Below are 20,054 nucleotides of genomic sequence, written 5' to 3' on the forward strand. Positions count from 1 at the left end.
ATTTAAGGACTGTGTATGATTTATAACAATCTGAATGGGAAAGATTAAAATTGTTTGCGAACAAAAATTATAATTATTTTAAGATAAAAAGCCCAACCAGCAATATAAGTATCCTTTCTGTATATAAATTTGGAATTGTAGCGTATTTAAAACATGATTTTCCCATTCTTCCTTATTTGTTGAACGGCTCCATCATGTGTATGTAAAATGATTTATACAAGTAACAAAAGTTAAAGTTTATACCTATTATTTATGTATGATAAAATAAAAGGCAATATTGATTTTCCTCATGCTAATCCTTGTGTGAAATACTCTGCTGAAACTACACAGTATTCTTTAAAAGACAGATTTACAGCTTACACGTGACCAAAAATGGGAAATTTGATTTCTTTTGTGAGATTTATTGATTTATTTACATTTATTTATATTTTTTATGTTTAATTTTGAGAAGGAAAGAAAATCAATTAAAAATGAAAATCATGTTTAGTTTAGATAAATGTGCAATTTTATTAGCACTCTGTAGGGGGAGTTATTTCAGTCCTTCTGGGGGTGTTCAGGTACAGACACCAAGTGCAAATGATAAAAAGAAGACAGTGGGGTTAGGTCAACCAGTTGTAGAAAATATTTATGTATTATACATGATATATGGTGGAGCTGGAATGAATTGCACTGAATAAATTCATAATTTTTGCACTTTACCCTTTCAGAAACATGTTGTATTCTCCAGTTGAGCAGACATAGTGATGGATCATTGTATGATTATCTTGAAACATCAGTTATTGCAAGAACGCTGTATCACGATATGATACTGTTATTATGGGCCTCATATCATATCGTGAGTTACTCTGCGATTTCCATCCTAAATCGCCATGATCTCCCTCGCCATGCAAAAAAAAGTATGGTCCAAGAAGAAAAACATAGTGACTTTGGGTTCAAGTAAAACTGTGAGAGGGAGGCAGCTATTATTTGCGACAAGATGTGCCAAAAGAAGCCTCATGAAACTTTCTAAGATACTTTGAATACGCCGTTTCTCACAATAAGGTTGGGAGTCTTTCTCATTCGAGTTTTGGAGGGAGACCATGAGGAGACGAGGGAGGAGGACGGTTTGAGAGGCTGTAAGTGGGCTTGAGTAGTTTCTTTATCGGCTGGCTGATAGGAGACGTCTGTGTGACAGAGCTGCTCAATGCTCTCCTTGTCTGTGCTTATCACTGCTAATTAAAACATTTGGATTCTTCCAGCCAAATCTGGAGGAGTGTCTGTCTGTCTGAGCATGTGTGGGAGACATGAGAGCAGAGAGAGTCAGACGAGGAAAAGTAGCTGCTTGGTGGACTTCCTGTCCTTCTATGGACAGACGAGATCAACACATACTCAATCTCTGAAACTGGTGATTTGTTTCTGCAGATGCATCTAGTTTTCGTCTTTAATTTTCCATCTTTTCTCAAATTTATTTTGGTAATTTTTCAAACTTGGATATGATGCTAGTAAAAATCAATTGATGGTGATACCTACTGTATATCAATACCACTTCAACAAAAATATTGGGTAATTTCTTGTTTTAAATGACTACAATTGTAGTCAAACACCTGCATATTTTCTATATTGCACAAATACCTTTGCAACATTCAGTAAAGGATCATTGAGTTAATTCAGATTCAGACAATTTTATTCATCCCAAAGGGCAATTCAGATTTTGCTGTCTACCCAGACCACACATACAATTACAAACTTCAAAAAGGAAATATCAGAGTCAATAAATGACAAATACTCAGAACATAGACCGAGATGCTCATTGACACGTTGACCCCTTCATTTTAAGACTGGCTCCTTTTTGTTTTTATGGAGTTGTAAAAGTATAGATTGCATGGTTTTGAAATACATGGTATCAAAAGGAATAAAACCATTTGACAACCTTACTTTCCTGAGCATTTACCTGGATGATTTAACCGGATCCCCGAAAAGCCTGTAAGACTTACCCCTCCACTTCCTGTATGTGCTCCCAGTGGATACACAAACACAAATGCACACACAGACACCATGTGGACTAGACCTGTGCTAATATGAGCCTGTTCTTTCTAAGTTCTGGGTGGGCTTATCTTTCTAATCCTCTCCATGACCTCTGCTCCTGTTCTGACAAACACAGATCTTGGATCACTGCATTTCTTTGTATGTTGACTGTGACCACTGCTGTGGCTGCTGAGCAAACAACTCTGCTCAGCAGATTAGTAAGACAAGGTGTCTGAATTTCAGGACAGTACACTTTTCTTTGGCATCAAAAAAAAAAAAACGTTATTGAACTCAGTCTGTCAGTATAGCTATATACAGCTCAAAAAGGTTAGCCTCAGCAGCTTTGACCCAAAAGTCAAACAGTATGGATATTAGGTATAGCAGGAGTCATGATGTCGCCTGCCTTCAGTCATAACTATAAAGTAGGAGCATGGTATTTATTTCAAAAGTTATACATAGGGCATCCACAAAATTACAGAGCTGTAAAGTTGTCCATGTTTTCACCGTTTGACATTCAGCTAGTTAGCTGCTTGCTAAATTGTGAACCAGAGGATGATCCAGTACCTAGTAGGAAGGGTGCTCATTGCCACTTACTGTACATAGTGGAGTCTAGCATCACACCAGTGCCTTCAATTGACTGTATCTTCTCAGCAGCATAATTATGAGGTGTTTCTCCTGGAAGTTGCAACCACAATGATTGATAGAAATCTAACCACTCTTCTCCACCTTCCTTACTGTGCGATCTATGAAAGGAAGCTGGAGTATGTGGAGACAACCTGTGCATGCACAGGGAGAACATGCAAACTTCACACAGAAAGGCCCTGACTGAGATTCAAACCAGGAACCTTCTTGCTGTAACCCCTGCACTGCTGTGCAGTCCTCTTTGCAGAGTCTTGATGATTTAAATCAATTAAGATCTGGCTAAAAAGCATTTTTTAATAGTGATTATCTGAGTTTTGTTGCGAAAAATTATTAGCTGCCCCCCCCCATCTATGCTATTATGCCTAATGTTGACCAATGGAGGCTGTATTTTTCCAAACATAAGAGGCTCTGTTAATGATGTTTGTATCAGCACTGACTCAGTCACTGTGTCTCAGTCACTTTAAAAAAAACATTGTGCCATGAGCTAGTTGGTCCCCCACTCTCAATTAATCATATGTGCTACAGCCAGACTAAACAAGTGTGACAAACGTGTATGAATGAATATGACTGCAATTTCTGGAAACTAAAACCGGAATATTACCCAGTCGGGGTTGCTTGGGGTTTGTGATTTTGTTGCCAGAAAAGGTATTGATATATAGTTTTACTAGTATAACCCTATCCCTGCCCCAAAGGACCAAAGTAGTGTAAATATTAAAAATAACAATTCTGCTTTGAACACTGGATTGTCAATGTTTTAACAATAATGACTTTTATATTTTTCAGCTTTGTGCCTGCAGTTTTCCTGATTCAGAGCTTTAAAAGATTTTGGTACTTTGATGAATACCTCTCAAGTGGACATTTTTATTTACCAGTTGTGTATTTTGCCCAGTCATGTATCCAGAGCAATTTTGGTAGGGCAAAAGAACACTCACAACATTTGGGACCTTTGCTAGATCCAAAAACTTCATCTATTTTGCAGAATGAATGTCTCAAATCCAAGTAAAGAAGCTAATCAGCGAACAAATGTATGGCCAGGTTAAAAGATAACAGATTTGGTGGGAATAGTTCATGTCTGTATGGACACATAGTTTACAGGGGTGATTTATTTTTTGAATTGTCTGTCTTGTTTTTAAGAAGGTTATGAGTAGAAGTGTGATGAGATACTTATGTCATGAGACGAGACGAGATTTTACACTTTATTTTTTTTAATTTTGGAAAAAAACTATGAGTGGAAAATATGTCCTTTGTGTGGCTGAAAGTTGCAGCATTCAGGTCTATTCAGAAATATTTAAACTAACTCCTCTTGTACTGAATGGCTATCAATGCTAACACACAGTATATCTTGTCTAACTCTGAGTCAAACTGTACATTTTAATGCTCTTCAAATCAAACCTTTCATTTGAATAGTCTACCACATCCTTATTTTACTACACTATGCACTCATTGCTACAATTATAATAACAACAATAAAAGCATTTAGATTATTTTGAAGGAATTTTAAAACTATTTACAACGGACCTTTATCTACAGAGCTACATCTGTAAAATCAAACTATTTCTCATCCTCTTTAAGTACATCCATATGTAAAACACTCAAAAGAAATATTTCTGTCAATAACATGTTTGTTTTTTACAGTTATTTAGAAAAATAGCTTGTTTTATTAACCTGAAACCAACAATTTTAAAGTGTCCAAGGCACCTTTGTGATCTTTTATAACTTCCAGTGAGGTATTGTTTTCTGTCAGGAGAGCTGCTGCTCCTGATGTCTGGCCAATATTGATCTCGTGAGATGATTTTCACCTCGACTAGACATCTCGTGACGTTGTGATCTCGCAAGATCTTGTGGTGCGATATCTCGTCACACCCCTAGTTATGAGTTGTTCATAGTTAAGGGCACAGCTGATATGACTGCATGCCAGCATGGTGTAGCTGTTTGTCAGGAGGCTTAAAGCCCACCTCAGGTCCACCTGTTTTTTTGGTTGATCTAAAGTTAGTTTGAGACAGTGTTGTCAGTATGGTGACTGACATGGATTCACTTCAAAGCCCCCTTCTGTAACAAAATGTTTGACACCACTCAGGCTGTGTCCAATATTTTCTTCACAGAAGCTTGCCCTAAAACCTTTTAATACTTATAATAAACAAGGGCATGTAGGTTGCAGTAATCCTTAAAGATCCTGCAAAATTCAGTGGAGAATGAACATTAACTGAACATGTCTGGTTGAACAATGCAGAATGATTAAATGGAGTCAGTTCTTATTTTTTGCAAAGGTATGATGACTAATTCCTCTTATTTTTTAAAACCAGGGGCTTGTTAGCACTGATGTGCCTGGTGTGATTGATGTGTCGTCCCCACAGGGAGTGGGTGTCTTATAGCTTTACTGTAAATGTTTACATTCCTACGTGCAGTGATGCTATCTGCTAATAGTTTCTGGAACAAACCTGAAAAGTCCTCTGGGTGGGATTATGTGCTGTATGTGTGTGTGTTTTTGGTTTGGTGTGTGTGACAGAGAGAGAGACCAGGTCAAAGGGAAGCTGTTCTGTCTTTAAACAGAGGTATTAACCATGACCCCTCTCCTTCCTGAGTCCTGCCTTGTGCCTGTGAGGTCTAGTGCATTAACAGAAACAACAGCCTCTACTTCCCCGACATTTAACGGTTGTTTAATTGTTTCTGATTTAACAATTAACAACTGACAGACACTGTATGGTTTTCTGAAGCCTCTCCCAGTGTCGTTTTCGTGTGAGCTTTTAATCTGTCCATATTGCCAGCAGTCTTTATGCAGGCAGCAGTTAAGTGGAGATGATATTATTGTTATCAACAAGGCCCTTAAGAAAAGGATTCCTATTACAAAAGACACATCAGAAATGCATGTCTAATTGATGAACGGTAACACTGTGAGAATCCTCCCTCAATAGATCTGTATCTTAAAGTGCAGCTGGGCGTAGATTATGTGAGGACTGTCACTCCTGTCTTACTCACTGTGGCTCAGCCACACCTTTAATACATTCCTCACAGCTGACATAAAAGACAACAGGAAATTACCTGTTTCCACTGGCATTAATAACGCCTATTTTAATCTGCCCTTTAATGCTTTGTTGAGCTGTTCCTAAAGATTGTTTGAAGAGGCAGAGGAACATATTCTTCTGCCAGCCGTCTGGCTCCTCTCATTCACTCTCTTTCTCTTTTTTCTATGAGTCGATTCATGTGGAGGAAGACTGATACAACACATCTCAAGATGTTTACATACTTTAGCATTACATATTTATACATGTACTAATGCTCAATGCCTCATTGGACTCCTGCCTGTAAAAACATACTCTTACTGAGGTCTGGGAATGTAGTGAAGATGATCATACAGGTTTTAAACAAGCCCAAAAGTCAGCCATGTGTATTTAGAGGAGAAAACCAAGGCAAAGAAAAGTTTATTTATAACCTAAACTGTACATCACAGACCTCCAGTTCTGACTTCATTCTAATATCTACTTTCTCATTATAGGGACTTCTGACTCATAAAAAGCTGCTGGAAACCAGATGAGCCATGATGAACACAGAAAAAAATCCTGATTAAAATTTAATTTTAAATCATAATTTTGATTTCAAAATCTTCAATACTTTAGTACTCTCATGACATTATATGCTCTGACATGACTCTGGTCTGACTGCTGCAAAGAAAATGTTGGCAATATGGTGGAAACCACCACACATTGTCCTTAAACCACTGGTGGCACCTGCTTTCAGATATTTTGTCCCTTGAAATTTCTGTTGCATGGTCTCCTGCTGCTAAAGGGAAAACCTTAAGTAATTAATAACAGTTTGTGTCCGAAGCTGCTCGAACAGAGAGAGTGGCAGCACAGAGTGGTAGGTGATGAAATGAGAGCAAATGGAGGTGTCCCATTGCTAAAACAGAGCGGTGGTACAGACGAAGATGTTATTTCCTGATTGTTTAACAGTGCAGACATGAAGAAAGATTCAGGATTTAGTTTGACTGATGCTGAAGACTTGCCTCTCTGCCTGCTGTGTGCCTCTCCTCTCCACCTGCTGTCACAGCCTCTGTCCTCACTATTAAATTCACCTTTTTGAAAGACATTTAATAAGTCTCTTAAGCATCTCATAAGATGCATGTATGGGTGTCTTTTAACAGACAAATAGAGTGCAGAGGAGAGAGAAGGGGATGTCTCCTGGTTCATTTGGTTCCCTTTACATCTTATTGGCAGACTGATGACAGCTTCACAGCACAAACTCTTACACCCATTAAGTGACCTAAATATGAAATAATCTGAAATTACAGGAAGCAGAATCACTGCATACACCTCTACTGTCTTATTAATGATCATTCAGAGGAAATACAGTAAGGCCCAGAAGTATTTGGACAGTGACACAATTTTCATGATTTGGTCTCTACATGCCACCACATTGGATTTGAAATAAAATGACTATGATGCAGTTGAAGGGCAGACTTTCAGGTTTCAAGGGATTGAAAAAAATATCTATGAAAGGTTAAGAAATTGCTTCTACTTTTATACAAAGTCTCCTCATTTCAGGGGCTCAAAAGTAATTGGACAAATCTATCTATCTAACTCTTCGATTGTTGCTTGTTAGTGGGTCTTTTTGGCTGAAGTTTTGCCTTAAGCAAGTGAAATGCATGCTCAATCAGATTTAGTTCGGGTGCATCTTACAAGTAGCAGTGCTTGTAAGATAACATTAGATCATATGAGAGAGCAGTGTAGGCTGGATGGTGTTGAAGGAGGAGTCAAAGAACATCACCCTCACAGAACTGCTGGTAGGCAAACTGCAGGGGATCCAGACAAGAGCTCACCAGGAGGTTGCTGAGGATGGTCCTCTCCATGGTCTTCGTCAGATGAGAGGTGAGGGTCACAGGTCTGAAGTGGTTGAGCTCCCTGGGGTATGGAGCTTTTGGGACTGGAACCATGTAGGAAGTCTTCCACAGTGAAAGAACCCTCTCCAGACTCAGGCTCAGGTTGAAGATGACCTGAAGAATCTTGCAGAGCTGGTCAGCCTTCAGAAGTCCTTCAGGAGTCTGGGGCTGATACTGTCAGGACATGCAGCCTTCCTCCCCTTCATCTTCCTTAGCTGACTCCTCACTTGATACGTTGTTATGGAGACAGGGGGTGTGGAGTGGGGGGGGGGGGTGGGGGGGGGGGGTGACAGAGAAATCAGATGGAGTGCTCGGGGTTCTGGATGGTCTGCGCCCAGTTGTGTTAGGGAGGGAGTGTGAGCAGAATCAAATCTATTAAAGCAGAGATTCAGTTAATTTGCCCACTCACTGTCTCCAGCTTCAGGACCCCTCCCAGAGCCTCTGCTGTGGCCTGAGATGTTTTTCAGGCCTCTCCAGACTACCCTTGCATTGTTCTGTAGGAGCTATTCCTCCATCTTGGCCATGTAGCTGGCCTTGCCCTCCCTGATTTTCTTCTTGGGCTCCCTCTGCACCCTTCTCAGCTTCTCTTTGTCATATCTAAAAACCCTTCTCTTCTCCAGCAGAAGGGCCTTCAGCTCAAGAGTCACCCATGGTTTATTATTGGAGAAACACCATACTTTCCTGGTGGCTACGGTGTTCTCAACGCAGAAATTAATATAGTCGGTGATGCAGCGGGTCAGACTGTCAATCCCAGTCTGTGGTGTTGAAGCAGCACTACAGTGCCTCAGTGGCCTCCTTTGACCGCTTCTTCACATACCTGGTGGTTGGGCTTTGGGCTGCAGTCTGACCAGGTTGTGATCTGAGCAGCACAGCGGGGGGAGGGGTGATGAGCTGTATGGGTCATTAGTGTTTGCATACAGTAAGTCCAAAGTTGTATTGTCCTTGATGTAATAGTCCACATACTACTTTAATGTACTAACTTTTTTTTTTTAAACTGCTAAAATAATTACAGAATTGATACTAATCCAGACATACAAGTGCAGTTTGCTGTCAACATGCAGTCTTTTGACTAATTTTAAATAGCAGTGTTTTGTATAGTAGCACTGGCTTGGCAGGATGTCAGTCCTTAATACGCAAAAACCATCTGTCAAATCTCAGGATTCAAGTACAAAGCTGTGTCCATCAAGAGATTTGTAGGCCTCGAGTTTTCCCCTCTATAGATGCTGGTTTTGTCCAGAAGGATATAACTTTGGAAACTTTGTTGGATTGTTGATCCATTGATTCAACAGCAAGCATAGCTCAGGAAACCTCAGCCCATTGCTGAGTGTTAGGTTTCCACTGTCAGAAAACTTGCCTGCTGAACGATGAAGTAACTACAGAAGGCATCCAGGTTGTTCAGAACATTTTGACCTCAAACTACTTCTAGCTAATTTTCTGCTACCAGTTGGGCTCCACCCATAAAACACATTGTTAATGAACAATGACAAAAACGCTCTATTTATGCACTCGGTTACAGGCAGTTAGTTTGTAGATTATTATTACGTCAAGGCAGCTCCCTCTGCCAAGCCACATTTTAAAACAATCTAATGTTCAGCCTTAGTGATTGCAGATAATGCCAGCAGTCATCAAAATTATAATATGTTTTGTCAAACACTTTTATTACTGTTCTCAATGGAAATTTACCTCACTCTGACATCACAGAGTGGGTGAAGGAAAATAAAAACCTTATCTTGTCATGGCAGAAAGCAATGTCTAAAATAACAACCACTCTCCAGCACAATGTGAATAATTAGAGCACAAAGACAGAGACATACCTCAGAGCCACAATGCAGTACCAGGACGCTCCCCTAGACCTTCTTAAGGTGCTGCAAAGCAAATACACCCTGTGTTAATAAAAATTAACTCTAATGATGTGTTGGTGTAATGATAGGGCAGTGGAAAAAAGACATATTATTCCTCCCTCTCAGAAACCTGTTATATCACCCACTTAGTACATCTGAAGTGTTGTTTTGATGAGGTTTGGGCTGCAGCCAGAGGACGGCACCAGGTGATTGTCTCTGTGTCTGCCAAAGCAGCTCATTGTGGAGAAAGGGAAGCTGAAGGATGGATTAAATGCAGTTATTTGATGCAACACCCTGTTAAATGTTTTTTGATTGTTCTAATGATAGTAATAACACCTAGCTAGAAATGACACCTCACAGAAGGCAAATAACATTTGTCCTATTTACCTTGTGGTGTTGTATGCACTGAAAATGCTTCACAGTTGCATCATTCATGTTTTTTCTGTTTTTATCTATGTGTACTGCAAATCTTATGCATCCCTTATATGCAGTTTTCATTAGTGGGCATGTTTACCATTAAGTTCTGTTTGCAGTTTCCTTCCTACTGTTGCCCAGTGCTCACTCATTGGTGGATTAATGATGCATTGCCCTAAAAAGTATAACAGACAATTCTATCTAGCCAAGCTCTCTTTGCATTAGATGAAATTCTTCTGATTCAGCTCTATATAAATAAAAGTTGATAGATTGTCTGATTGCATTACAAAAACTTCTGTCATATTTGTGCAGCGTGTTAACTTTACCCTCCTTAGCAGTCTGCAGGCTCCACTTGTTCTCCACAGTTCAGGCAGTTAGAGCTGTTATCACTGTTAAGCATAATCAGTTAAGGACTAAGTCAAACTCACCTTTAGGGATTATGTTTTTATTTTCCCATCAAGTGTGGCCATGTTGTGTTTTCCTTCAGGATGAGGGTGTAGTCTTCTCGCTAAGGTGTGATTAATGTGTGCTGTCTTTTGCAGCCCGGCTGCATGGTGCAACATTTCCATGGTCTATTGACCCTCTCTGACTCATGCAGCACACAGTAGAAATGAGTACCAAGTCTGCACCGGACTCTTCTATACAAGAGAGTCATTTTAAAAATAAAAATCGCTCAGGTCAGTAAAATAAGTCAGCTTAGAACGATAGTAAAAGAAGTCATGTTTCTGATGTCTTCTTTACTGTGTAAGAAACAACACAAATATTAGTTTCTCCAAACACACTTATTAAAATTATGTTTGTATTATCATGCTGTCTGTGCACACAGTTATGGCTTCTTCATCTGTTGCCTTTGTTCAGTTATCTGTGTGTTGCTTTTACGGATATACACAAGACATCCTCCAATTTAAAGTGCATATCCTCAGATAAAGAATGTCTTTTTAAGCTAGCTCCACACTAGAATATTTTCAAAACATTTAAAGATATATTTTTTGCTTTTTTGCCTTTTTTCAGAAAGGAAGGTGGTGGAAAGAGTTGTAAACAGGGATGAGAGAGTGTGGTAGAGACGTGGGAAAGGAGCCGCAGGCTAGACTTGAATCTGGCCGTTTTTGTGCTTGGGGCGCGGCCTAACCACTAGGCCATCTGCACCCCACAATTTCCACATTTTTACTGAATTTGAAAGTATGGGAGACCACTGACATTAAGGATTTTTAACATTAAATCCTCTAATCAAACATTAAACGATTCAGCCAGACCGCACTCCTGCGGTTTGTGGTATCAATTTCACAGTGGTGATTCACCAGACATGAGATCTCACAGAAACTGATGTGATTTAACATAACGTGCTTTTGTGATATATTTTGTATGAGATTTTATAAAGGGATATAATTGCTATAATTCTGTAGGCTGATCTTTTTCAAATTTCCTCTTAGCTCAGTGCACAGTTAGGTTTATGTTTCTGACCTTTACTCATGAATATCTAACTTAATATTTATAGTTTGCAGTTTGGGGGGCTCCAGGTCAGTCTGATAGGAAACTGACACCACACACTTGAGGATTATTTGGATAAATAATGGGTTTTGACAAGCCTCGTATCAGGTGGGTTTTGGGCCCAAATTCAAGCCTAACATCATCTGGCGTGTACATAGCCAGCCTTAGGTGTTGTGTGAAGTTTTATGATCCATTAAAATGTCCCATAAATGGAAAAAACAGCAGATTAAAATGTCATTCCTCTCACAGATCAAGCGAAGTGGGTGTATATAAATTCAGAATTCCTTCCTGTTGGAATCAATCTGAATGATTAAAATTGGGAGTTCTTCGCAGTCATTGTGGAGCAACGAAGGCAACATACCGTTTTGGTTCTTTTGGCCTTTTGTAAGGCATTATCCCTGTGGGCTTTAAGTGAGTCACCTCCTGATTTGGATTTTAATTGTTACATTTTGGATATTTTCAAATACAAAAAAACTTTTGGACCAGCTGTCATCATTTAAGGAATTTGTATGAATTTGCCAAACAAAAAAAAAGGTATTTTTGTCATGCATTTTATGATTTTCAGACAAAACTCGTGCACAGCAAAAATGGGAAAGACTGGTTCTAAATTCAGACCAAAACAAATATTTACCTGTGTTGAAAATTCAGTTAAGAGTGACAAGTTTGATCTTGCTTATAAGACATCTCATGTAGACAGAAGTGCTGCTCTGTGAGGAAGCGTGGGAGAGACCTCTCTTATGAGTTCTGTGCTGGCTGATTGAGCTATGCAAACATATCAGATTGTCTTTGGTTGTTTGGCATTGCATTAATATTTCACACAAGAGATGGAGGATGTGCTCATGTTCTTTTTTTCTTTCACAATGTTGTGATTTTAGGGATCATTTGGACATTAAATAAAAGCAGTCCTTCTTTCCACACCTGGCCCAGGAAATAAAACTGTTGCACCTTCTCCACCCCTGCACATATAGTAACACTCCCCCCTATGTACCCAATTACATTTAGAAAGTGAAGCGTACAAATCTGTGATGTATCACTTTAATAATGGGCATCGGCCAATAACAGCCAACATTTAACTGTTGTGTCCAGTCAATGCAACGCTGACATCTGGTATACATCACTGCTGATATTAAGTTTTTTTTATCCACGTATTTTTTATTTGCTTCATAGCTAAATGTAATGAGTACATATTTTTGACAGCTGGAAAGTAAGGGAAGGAAAATGTCTATATTGCAATCATTGATGAAAAAACAAAATAATTTGTTTTCCATATTTATTTTATGAGCTTTTTAACTGAATCCTGACTAAATAAGCTCGTTTTGGTTTGTAATGGAGAGACAAAGATGTCTTAAAACCCTGAAGTACAGTCCCCTTTTTGATCCTTTAGACATAGCAGCCAATATTAGGAGTCAGCTGTAACATAAAAACCTTACAAACTCTGAGTCCGTTTCTAGAAAGTGGTGTAAGGCTCATCTTTTAACTTCAGTTCAAGCAGCTGCTGCTTTAAGTCAGTCTAAATGAGTGGAGTTGTTCACTGCAGGCTGTTGTTGCTCCATGGCTGGCAGCAGTAGTTCACACACTGGTAGTTCACACACTGGTAGTACGGCTGATACAGAGGTGCAGTCACTGGGAAGTGTAGTCCATTCAGCTGATGCTGCTGCCTATCATTGTCCCTCACAAGCACTCTGACCGCCACCCTCCTCGGCGGTCCGATCGCTGCCAGCTCGGCCGCCATCTGCCTCCGTTTGGTTTTATATCTCCTGTTCTGGAACCAGATTTTTACCTGGGTCTCTGTGAGTTTCAGCGCTCCTGCCAGGTCGGCACGTTCAGGACCGGAGAGGTACCTCTGCGCGTGGAAGCGGCGCTCCAGCTCGTAAACCTGCGCGTGAGAGAAGGCCGCTCTGGAGCGCTTCTTAGTGCCGGGCCTGCTCTGCTGAAATCCCCCCTCAGCTGCTCCTGCGTCATTCTGCTGCTCATGAAGGCGCTGATGCTGCTCTGTGTGCCAAAAACAATACACGACAGTTAAGCGTGTTGTTGAAATCATTCTGCAACTACGCTTCTTTTTGAGGGGTCTGTTTTTGATTGGCCAGAGTGAGGTTTAGTCTCAACAGAGCTTTAAGAAAGTCTGGAGATTTAATAACATTTTAAATACGACTTTTTACAACGCTAGATCTCAGACATAAACGCAACGATTTCTGCTTTTCACTCCAGCCTGTTTCATTCTCAAGGAAAGTCTGACAGGACAAGACAAAGTGGATGATTACTGAGATACTAACAGGCAATCGTGAAATAGCTTGTAACAAAATATTCAGTCTAAAAATATTAGACTAATAGTCTAATAATTAGACATTTCTTAGCAGGTGCATTTTGACTCATCTGCCCTAACAGCGACTTCAGTTGCTGCAGATTTCATTTCAGTTCAATTCGAACTACTTCTTGTTGCACATAAAGTCTTAAAATGTTCCTTTACCCAGCAGGACAGAGCTCCTCACCTTGTCTGTGCTCCGTGTCCTCTCCTGTAGACTCCTCACTACAACTATCAGGTCGTAGATTTCCTACAGACAGCCTGAGATCAGCAGGAAGTCCCCTCTGGTTGTTTCTGCTCTCATCCGCGTTGAGATCAAACAGATCCGGGACTCTGCTTCCATCGTTGTTGCGCTTTGGTTCGCCGAGCTCTCCTCTCCACGTACCGGACTTCCCCCGGTAGTCACGTTTGGTGAGGATGTCTTTAATGGAGAAGGGAGAAAAACTCAATGTCATGATTGATGTGAAGTCGACCTCACGTGTGATTTACTTGAAGGCATGAAGAGATCAGCTTCTCTAAAACTAAATTTCCCAACGGTTCGATCCTTGCTCTGCTTTCTCTGATTGCTCTAATTTAATTGTGGTGACCTACGCCCGATCTGCTAATGAACAGTGTGCATCGAGATCTGTCAACTCTTTAACAACACAGTCGGCAGCAGCGGCAGCTCCTGCTGACTTCTGATTGGCTGTTTTCTCTGTGTGGCGCTTCCCTTGTGCCGCCCAGCTCCACGCGCTTCAAGAGAGGACAGGGGACGCTGACTCTGCAGACGTGTTATTTCCCATGTGATACAGTTGTTATTTATATGATAAATTAATGAAAGCAAGGAAGGGGATGATATACATGAATCTCCAGGGCTTAATTTTCACTGTTTGTCAAGATAAAACCATGCGCAATGATAGGATAGAGAGATAGTACCCATAGTGGACATGAGTTACGGACTTGGGTGGATGTTCTCAGCACTTTCAGCCATTACCAGCTATTAATTAAACACTCCTCTTTATAGGAGGACTGGCGTTAAGTTCTCCAGTCGTGCGTAATTCGTGCGTAAATGTGCACCTTGCTGCTGGTTGTCAGTTGTTAGGATTTACATTTCTACTTACACAGCCTTCTACATGAGGTATAACTAATATTTTAAAGGTTTATTTTCCCACCAAAAACCTCAGTACAACACATGCCAATGCTTTTCACAAGTGATTAAAGTAGATTTATTAAATAAACCAATCAGTTCTCCAGTGCCACACCTATTGTGGGTACTACTTTCTCATCTTAAATCTGTGATTGAACGCCTGGGATTATTTACACCCTGGTGCTACAAACCATGAAGTTTCCCCCAAATAAACAGGCCAAAACATCAGGAATTATACTGAACTAGAAGAATGAGAAGCCATGTGGAGTAATTTCATCCGAACAGAGGACTTCCAACCTTTTAGTTCAAGCCAGGAGAGCAGCGCCGCCTTGTGGTTATGGTGCATAATTCCCAAAGTGCGTAAAGTCACCGACCTGGCATCTCAACCGCACTCCCACTCTTCTCCCCTCTCGCTCGCGCGCACATGCCAATGCATTACACAATCCTCAGGCCAGCCCTGCATCGAGGAGTCTCGATGACAGACGTAGTGATCTCTCTCCTCTGTGTTGTTTTGTTTTTCTTTCTCTGACTAAACAGAGAAATCTCTCTGTTTGCCCACTGAGTAAGAATCAGCTCCAGGGCGTCAAAACATGTCCTGATGGGAAACACCTCCTTATACATAAATAATGACAAGTCTGCTCAACGGTACTAATTAGTTCAGGAAAAAAGGGAACTTTGACTTCTTACTTGAAGCATGACATGATTATTTGTGTTACTGTTGGTTAACGTGAACGATCAACCTTTCCTTCATGTGCCCTAAAATGCTGCCATTAAAAATAAACCTGCATCATAAAAGTCTGATGTTTTAAAAAGTAGTGGCCTCATCAGTGTTTTCAAATGTTCTCTTTCTTGAATTAACATGTTAAAAATTTTTGGTGCTGACGAGATGTGTCCCCTTATTTTCTGAGTATTTGTGTTAACGTGAAATGTCTTCAGACTCAGAGATGCGCTTTCCGTTCATGCGTAACCGCCTTTCACATGTAGCGCATGTCCATTCTCTTTCCATGCAACCATCTGTCCATGAACCACTTAAAATTCACTCCAAATTGTACCCGATCACTATCAGGTCTTTGCCTTTACACTAACATTAAATTACTTAACGACTGAGATAATATCTGCGAGGATTTGGCAAAAAACCCTGAAAGCTTTCCTCGTCCATTTTGCCTTTTTGCCAGACAGGAGACACTTGAAGGGCCACCTAATGGGTGAGCCTTCCCTCCAGCTTCTCCACACTTTTTGTTCTTCTCTATATTTGGGCCCTGGCGCTCCAGCGAGCTCCTTGAGTGGTTGCCATTGGAGACTTTGTTTTGGGGAAACTCCGCGCCTTCAGCGCAGCGATGAGCCGAGCTGCTATCTTTGGAAGCTGGAGATAGCGATCACCGCAGCGCCTGTCAGAGCAGCCGTGTCCAGGCCGCGTCCTCAGGCATCGCCGTCCTGTCGCCAGCTCTATTTACACTAGTGACTGTGCAGCACTTAGAGCTGACACCAGGTATGTCCTACCGGCAGTGCAGCAGTCAGGGGAAGTGGCCGGGGAGGCTATCACAGGAGACAAACACTCTGTTTACGTTGCCATTCATCTCCATTAATAGTGTCTGCGTATTCTACCATGCCCAGGAGGTGAAGGTGTTTGTTTAAGTCCATCTGCAATCAGCAGCAGTTGTGTGTGTGTGTGTGCTGTGTAAGTGTGTGAATGAAATTGTTGGTTACTATTATATAACTGATCTATTTATGATGAAGTCGTTGGTACATTCTTATGTCCATTATCATAGTTCTTATGAGTATAATATAAAGTTTGACTTTGGGTATTATATATTTTAGTGTCAGGCATATTTTCAAACAAAATCCATCATCCAGAGCTGTGTGAGCCTCTCCGCCCTGTGGGTCCCGGGGATGCTGTCTGTCTGGATAATGTCCATCTCTGAATCCTGACCGGACATGAGCTCTCTTCTAAATTCTCCCAGTTTCTGGTTCTTGTCTCAGACTTTTTAAGCTTTCTCACCAGAAAAAAAAACCTTGCTTGGCTTCTGAAAGGATTTCAGGGAACATGAGAAAATACTACTCTTATCTACTTGAGGGATAAACCAAAGAAAGCCATTCTCTTGTTTTTTTTTAGAAACTGCCTATTAAGAGTCATTTAAAAAGCGCGGAGACGGGATGCAAAACAAGATCTTATGCGTAATTACGCAACAATTGAGACAAAAGTCAACTTTATTTGTAAATTATCCTCATTTTTTAATGTTGTACACATTTAATACACAGTCACGTGCCACAATGTTTCATCAGTCTTTAGTTTCATCATCAGTTACAGGTTTTCATCTGCGCGTGACGTGCGTAAAACACGGAAAATGGCAAAAAGAACACCGTGTTAGAATAGGAAAAAACGAAATTCTTTAAATCCAGCAATTATGTTTTATTCCAATCAATTTATATATGTAATCAAATTTGAAAGCCAATAATTCATTATGATGGATTGTACTTCTACGCATGGAAACTGGAAAAAATATGAGCTTGTGTTTTCTTATTTTTGCACTCATAACATTTTGAATCATAATAGACATCACCCACAGAATTTGCTCATCAGCAACAATCAAACATTCAACAGCAGTTTTAATACTTTTCTAAACACTGGCTCAGAAGAAAAATACACCAACTGTAAGTTTTACATCACAACAAACGGATTAGAGTGCCCTCATAGGCCTGCCTTCCGTGTTAGTCCACTGGCCTGTACTTTCTCTAACTTGTATCAGTTAGAATTGTGCTTTCACTGCAGTCGTTGATCAGTTTGGCATGCTTTAGTCCACTCTCAAAAAGTCTCTCCCAGCTGTGATTGTGCGTAAAGTCTGCACTACCACGCCCGGATGCCCTGCAGAGTTCCTTGGCATGACGCAACCACTGCTCCTTGGGGTGCCTGGTTCTGCGTCTGCGCACCAATGTTGCTCAGATTCATGTTCATAAAAGCGTTAGCAGCAGTGTTACTGGGCGGCAGGGCAGGTAAACTAGAGTAAGTACATGAGTAGGTGTTAGTGTAGACCGTGTTGTTGTAGCTGTAGGCCGGGTAGCTGTTATAGCTGTACGGGTTTGGAGCTCCCACTGTATAAGACGTGTTATAGTTCTGGGATCCGCTCAGACAGGGCCTCCCGTCCCTCACTAGCACCGGCACAGCCACCCTCCTGGGTGGAGGCGGTGGGTGGTGGTGGTGGTGATGGTGGTGTCCGGCCATCTCCAGAGTCTTGTCCTGCCGCTGCCTCTTACATTTGTACCTCCTGTTCTGAAACCAGATCTTGACCTGGGTGGAGGTGAGCTTGAGGGTGCTGGCCAGGTGCTCCCTCTCAGGGGCGGACAGGTAACGCTGCTGCTTGAAGCGGCGCTCGAGCTCGAACACCTGGGCCTGCGAGAAGAGCACGCGGGGTTTCCTGCGGGTCCTCTGCTGCTTGGTGACGGGCTTCTCTGGATCTGGATCGTCACAGTCAGCAGGCAGTGTGACGCAGCTCTCTACACAGAGAATATATATAAGAGTGAGAATAAAGCCAAAATGACCAGGCAGTGATTTGAGATATTTATTATTATTTATTCATGTTATTATTTATGTTATAATCTTTTATTATTATCCAGATTATTTAATTTTATTTCTTTCAAATCTGAATGATGCAAATACGTTGAGGAAAAACGGTTTTAGCAATGCCAATAATTCTCAGAATAGTTAAATTTAAAACAAAAAAAATCCCTTTTCAATTACTGATATTTTTACAATTGAAGTTTGATGATTAATTTGTAATTTACCAAGATTCTTTAAATAATTTGTAGATGAAAAAGTAAAACACACCATGAAGACTCGTTTGGTCGAGTTAATGATCCACGTGTTTTTCTGTTCGTGAATTTTATTTCTAGATTTTCTGCATTATTAAACTACGAGATATATTTATTTACTTTGAGATTAAGATTTCTGGAAATACAAGGGAGGGTTTCATGCACAGTTTGGCCAGTTTTTTTTAATTTAGTAGCACAGTTTGTTCAATCAGTGCATGATCACACATCTGTTTGCTTTAGAGCTTAAGAAGCTAAATAAACTGCAACTTACTAATAATAAAATACCAAAATATCATGTGCACAGCGATAGTCTGCTCTGTCCTACTTATTTTGGCAAAATTATATTTTCAAGATATTTACATTTAATTTATATTATGCAATTATTTTTATAACTCTTTGATATTTCATAATACCAGCAGAATCACTGTGGATAGTCATGCATTAATATGCCCTATGCATATTAACAGGTTTCATATAAACTTTTGGAAGATGAGCCGGGTTTTGAACTTTAACTTGTTAACCCCTTTGCCCCGTCTGTTCTCCCATAGATGACCATAGGTGACCGCTATGGTCATCCTGACTGAGTAGAGATCATCATATTCATCATCACACTCGCGTGCACTCACTGCTGTCTTGATCCTCGTTCTCGGCCTCCAGCCGGAGCTCCGTGTTGCTCTGCCCCGTGTTTCCAAACATCTCCACGGGCAGCCCTGACTCCGCCAGCCTCTCCTGCACCGTCAGCGTGTTCAGGTAGGACATCCTATCCTCGCTCTCTGATAAACCGGAGCTGATGGGACTAGGACTGTCCCTGCCTGCCAGCATGCAAGAGGGCGGTGAGTGAGAACGGAACGGTTTGTTTGGGAAGGCTCCCGGTTGTGACAGCGCGCCAGAGAGACCAAAGCAGGAGATCAACTGGAGCTGCTGCTGCTGAGATTGTTGCTGCAACTCCAACTTCAGAATGTCCTTCACAGAAAAAGGCGTGCTGGAGGAAGTTATCAGCGGACTTGGAAGCATTATGATCACCAAGCAGAGAGATAACGGGTGCCCAAATGTAGTCAACAAGCGAAAAACGTGTCTCCAGAAGGCGCGTAAAAGTCGTAAATACTCTCGGCGTAGGCGTGGAGGGCGGTTGCGCACAGCTTGTTTTTCACGTAGACCGAAGAAGACTGGCTCAGTTTCAGCTGTGACATCCCTCTCCTCTGGTTGAAATGTCTGTGTCTGCGGGGCTGACAGAGAAAGAGAGGTCGATCCTGTTTGGTTGGCTGGATTCAGTTCTCTAGAGAGACAGCTAGGTCAGCCAAGATGCTGTCCTCTCCCTTTCAGTGACGTCCTGAAGCGGGAGGGACTCCCAGACTCTGCCTCTTTTCCCCGAGTCTGTAGGTGTGTCAGGAAGACATATAGGCCTAAATTATGAAATAATATCAACACCATCGACTACCTCAGACTAGTTAAGCTGTTTAAGGTAAGGACGGGTTTATTTCAGGCTTTTTAGATCTCAATAGAAACAGACAGACCAAAGCATACAGAGCATTCCTTCTGATTTATATAATTAGACGT

At 41.0% G+C, this 20,054-nt stretch overlaps 2 protein-coding genes across 2 annotated transcripts; both read right to left on the reverse strand.

The window, feature by feature from the left end:
- Positions 1-12,697: 12,697 nt before the first annotated feature.
- nkx3.3 (NK3 homeobox 3) lies at positions 12,698-14,019 on the reverse strand. The gene is made up of 2 exons (XM_041788995.1): positions 13,752-14,019; positions 12,698-13,254 (listed from the first exon to the last, which is right to left on the reverse strand). Exons 1-2 carry the CDS (start codon positions 14,017-14,019, stop codon positions 12,791-12,793), a joined length of 732 nt encoding a protein of 243 aa, XP_041644929.1. The 3' UTR covers positions 12,698-12,790.
- Positions 14,020-17,280: 3,261 nt separating this feature from the next.
- nkx2.3 (NK2 homeobox 3) lies at positions 17,281-19,756 on the reverse strand. Its single transcript, XM_041789775.1, has 2 exons — positions 19,124-19,756; positions 17,281-18,182 (listed from the first exon to the last, which is right to left on the reverse strand). The coding sequence occupies exons 1-2, from the start codon at positions 19,509-19,511 to the stop codon at positions 17,536-17,538; spliced, it is 1,035 nt and encodes a 344-aa protein (XP_041645709.1). The 5' UTR covers positions 19,512-19,756; the 3' UTR covers positions 17,281-17,535.
- Between the last annotated feature and the right edge of the window lie 298 nt (positions 19,757-20,054).

This window comes from Cheilinus undulatus, linkage group 6 (assembly GCF_018320785.1).
Source record: "Cheilinus undulatus linkage group 6, ASM1832078v1, whole genome shotgun sequence".
NCBI classification, from domain to species: Eukaryota; Metazoa; Chordata; class Actinopteri; order Labriformes; family Labridae; genus Cheilinus; species Cheilinus undulatus.

Coding starts and splice junctions, on each gene's coding strand:
- nkx3.3 (XM_041788995.1), bottom strand. CDS start 14,019: ATGACATTGAGTTTTTCTCCCTTCTCCATTAAAGACATCCTCACCAAA. Junction 13,255..13,751: donor GGACACGGAGCACAGACAAG/GTGAGGAGCTCT, acceptor TTTGGCACACAG/AGCAGCATCAGCGCCTTCAT.
- nkx2.3 (XM_041789775.1), bottom strand. CDS start 19,511: ATGCTTCCAAGTCCGCTGATAACTTCCTCCAGCACGCCTTTTTCTGTG. Junction 18,183..19,123: donor GAACGAGGATCAAGACAGCA/GTGAGTGCACGC, acceptor TTCTCTGTGTAG/AGAGCTGCGTCACACTGCCT.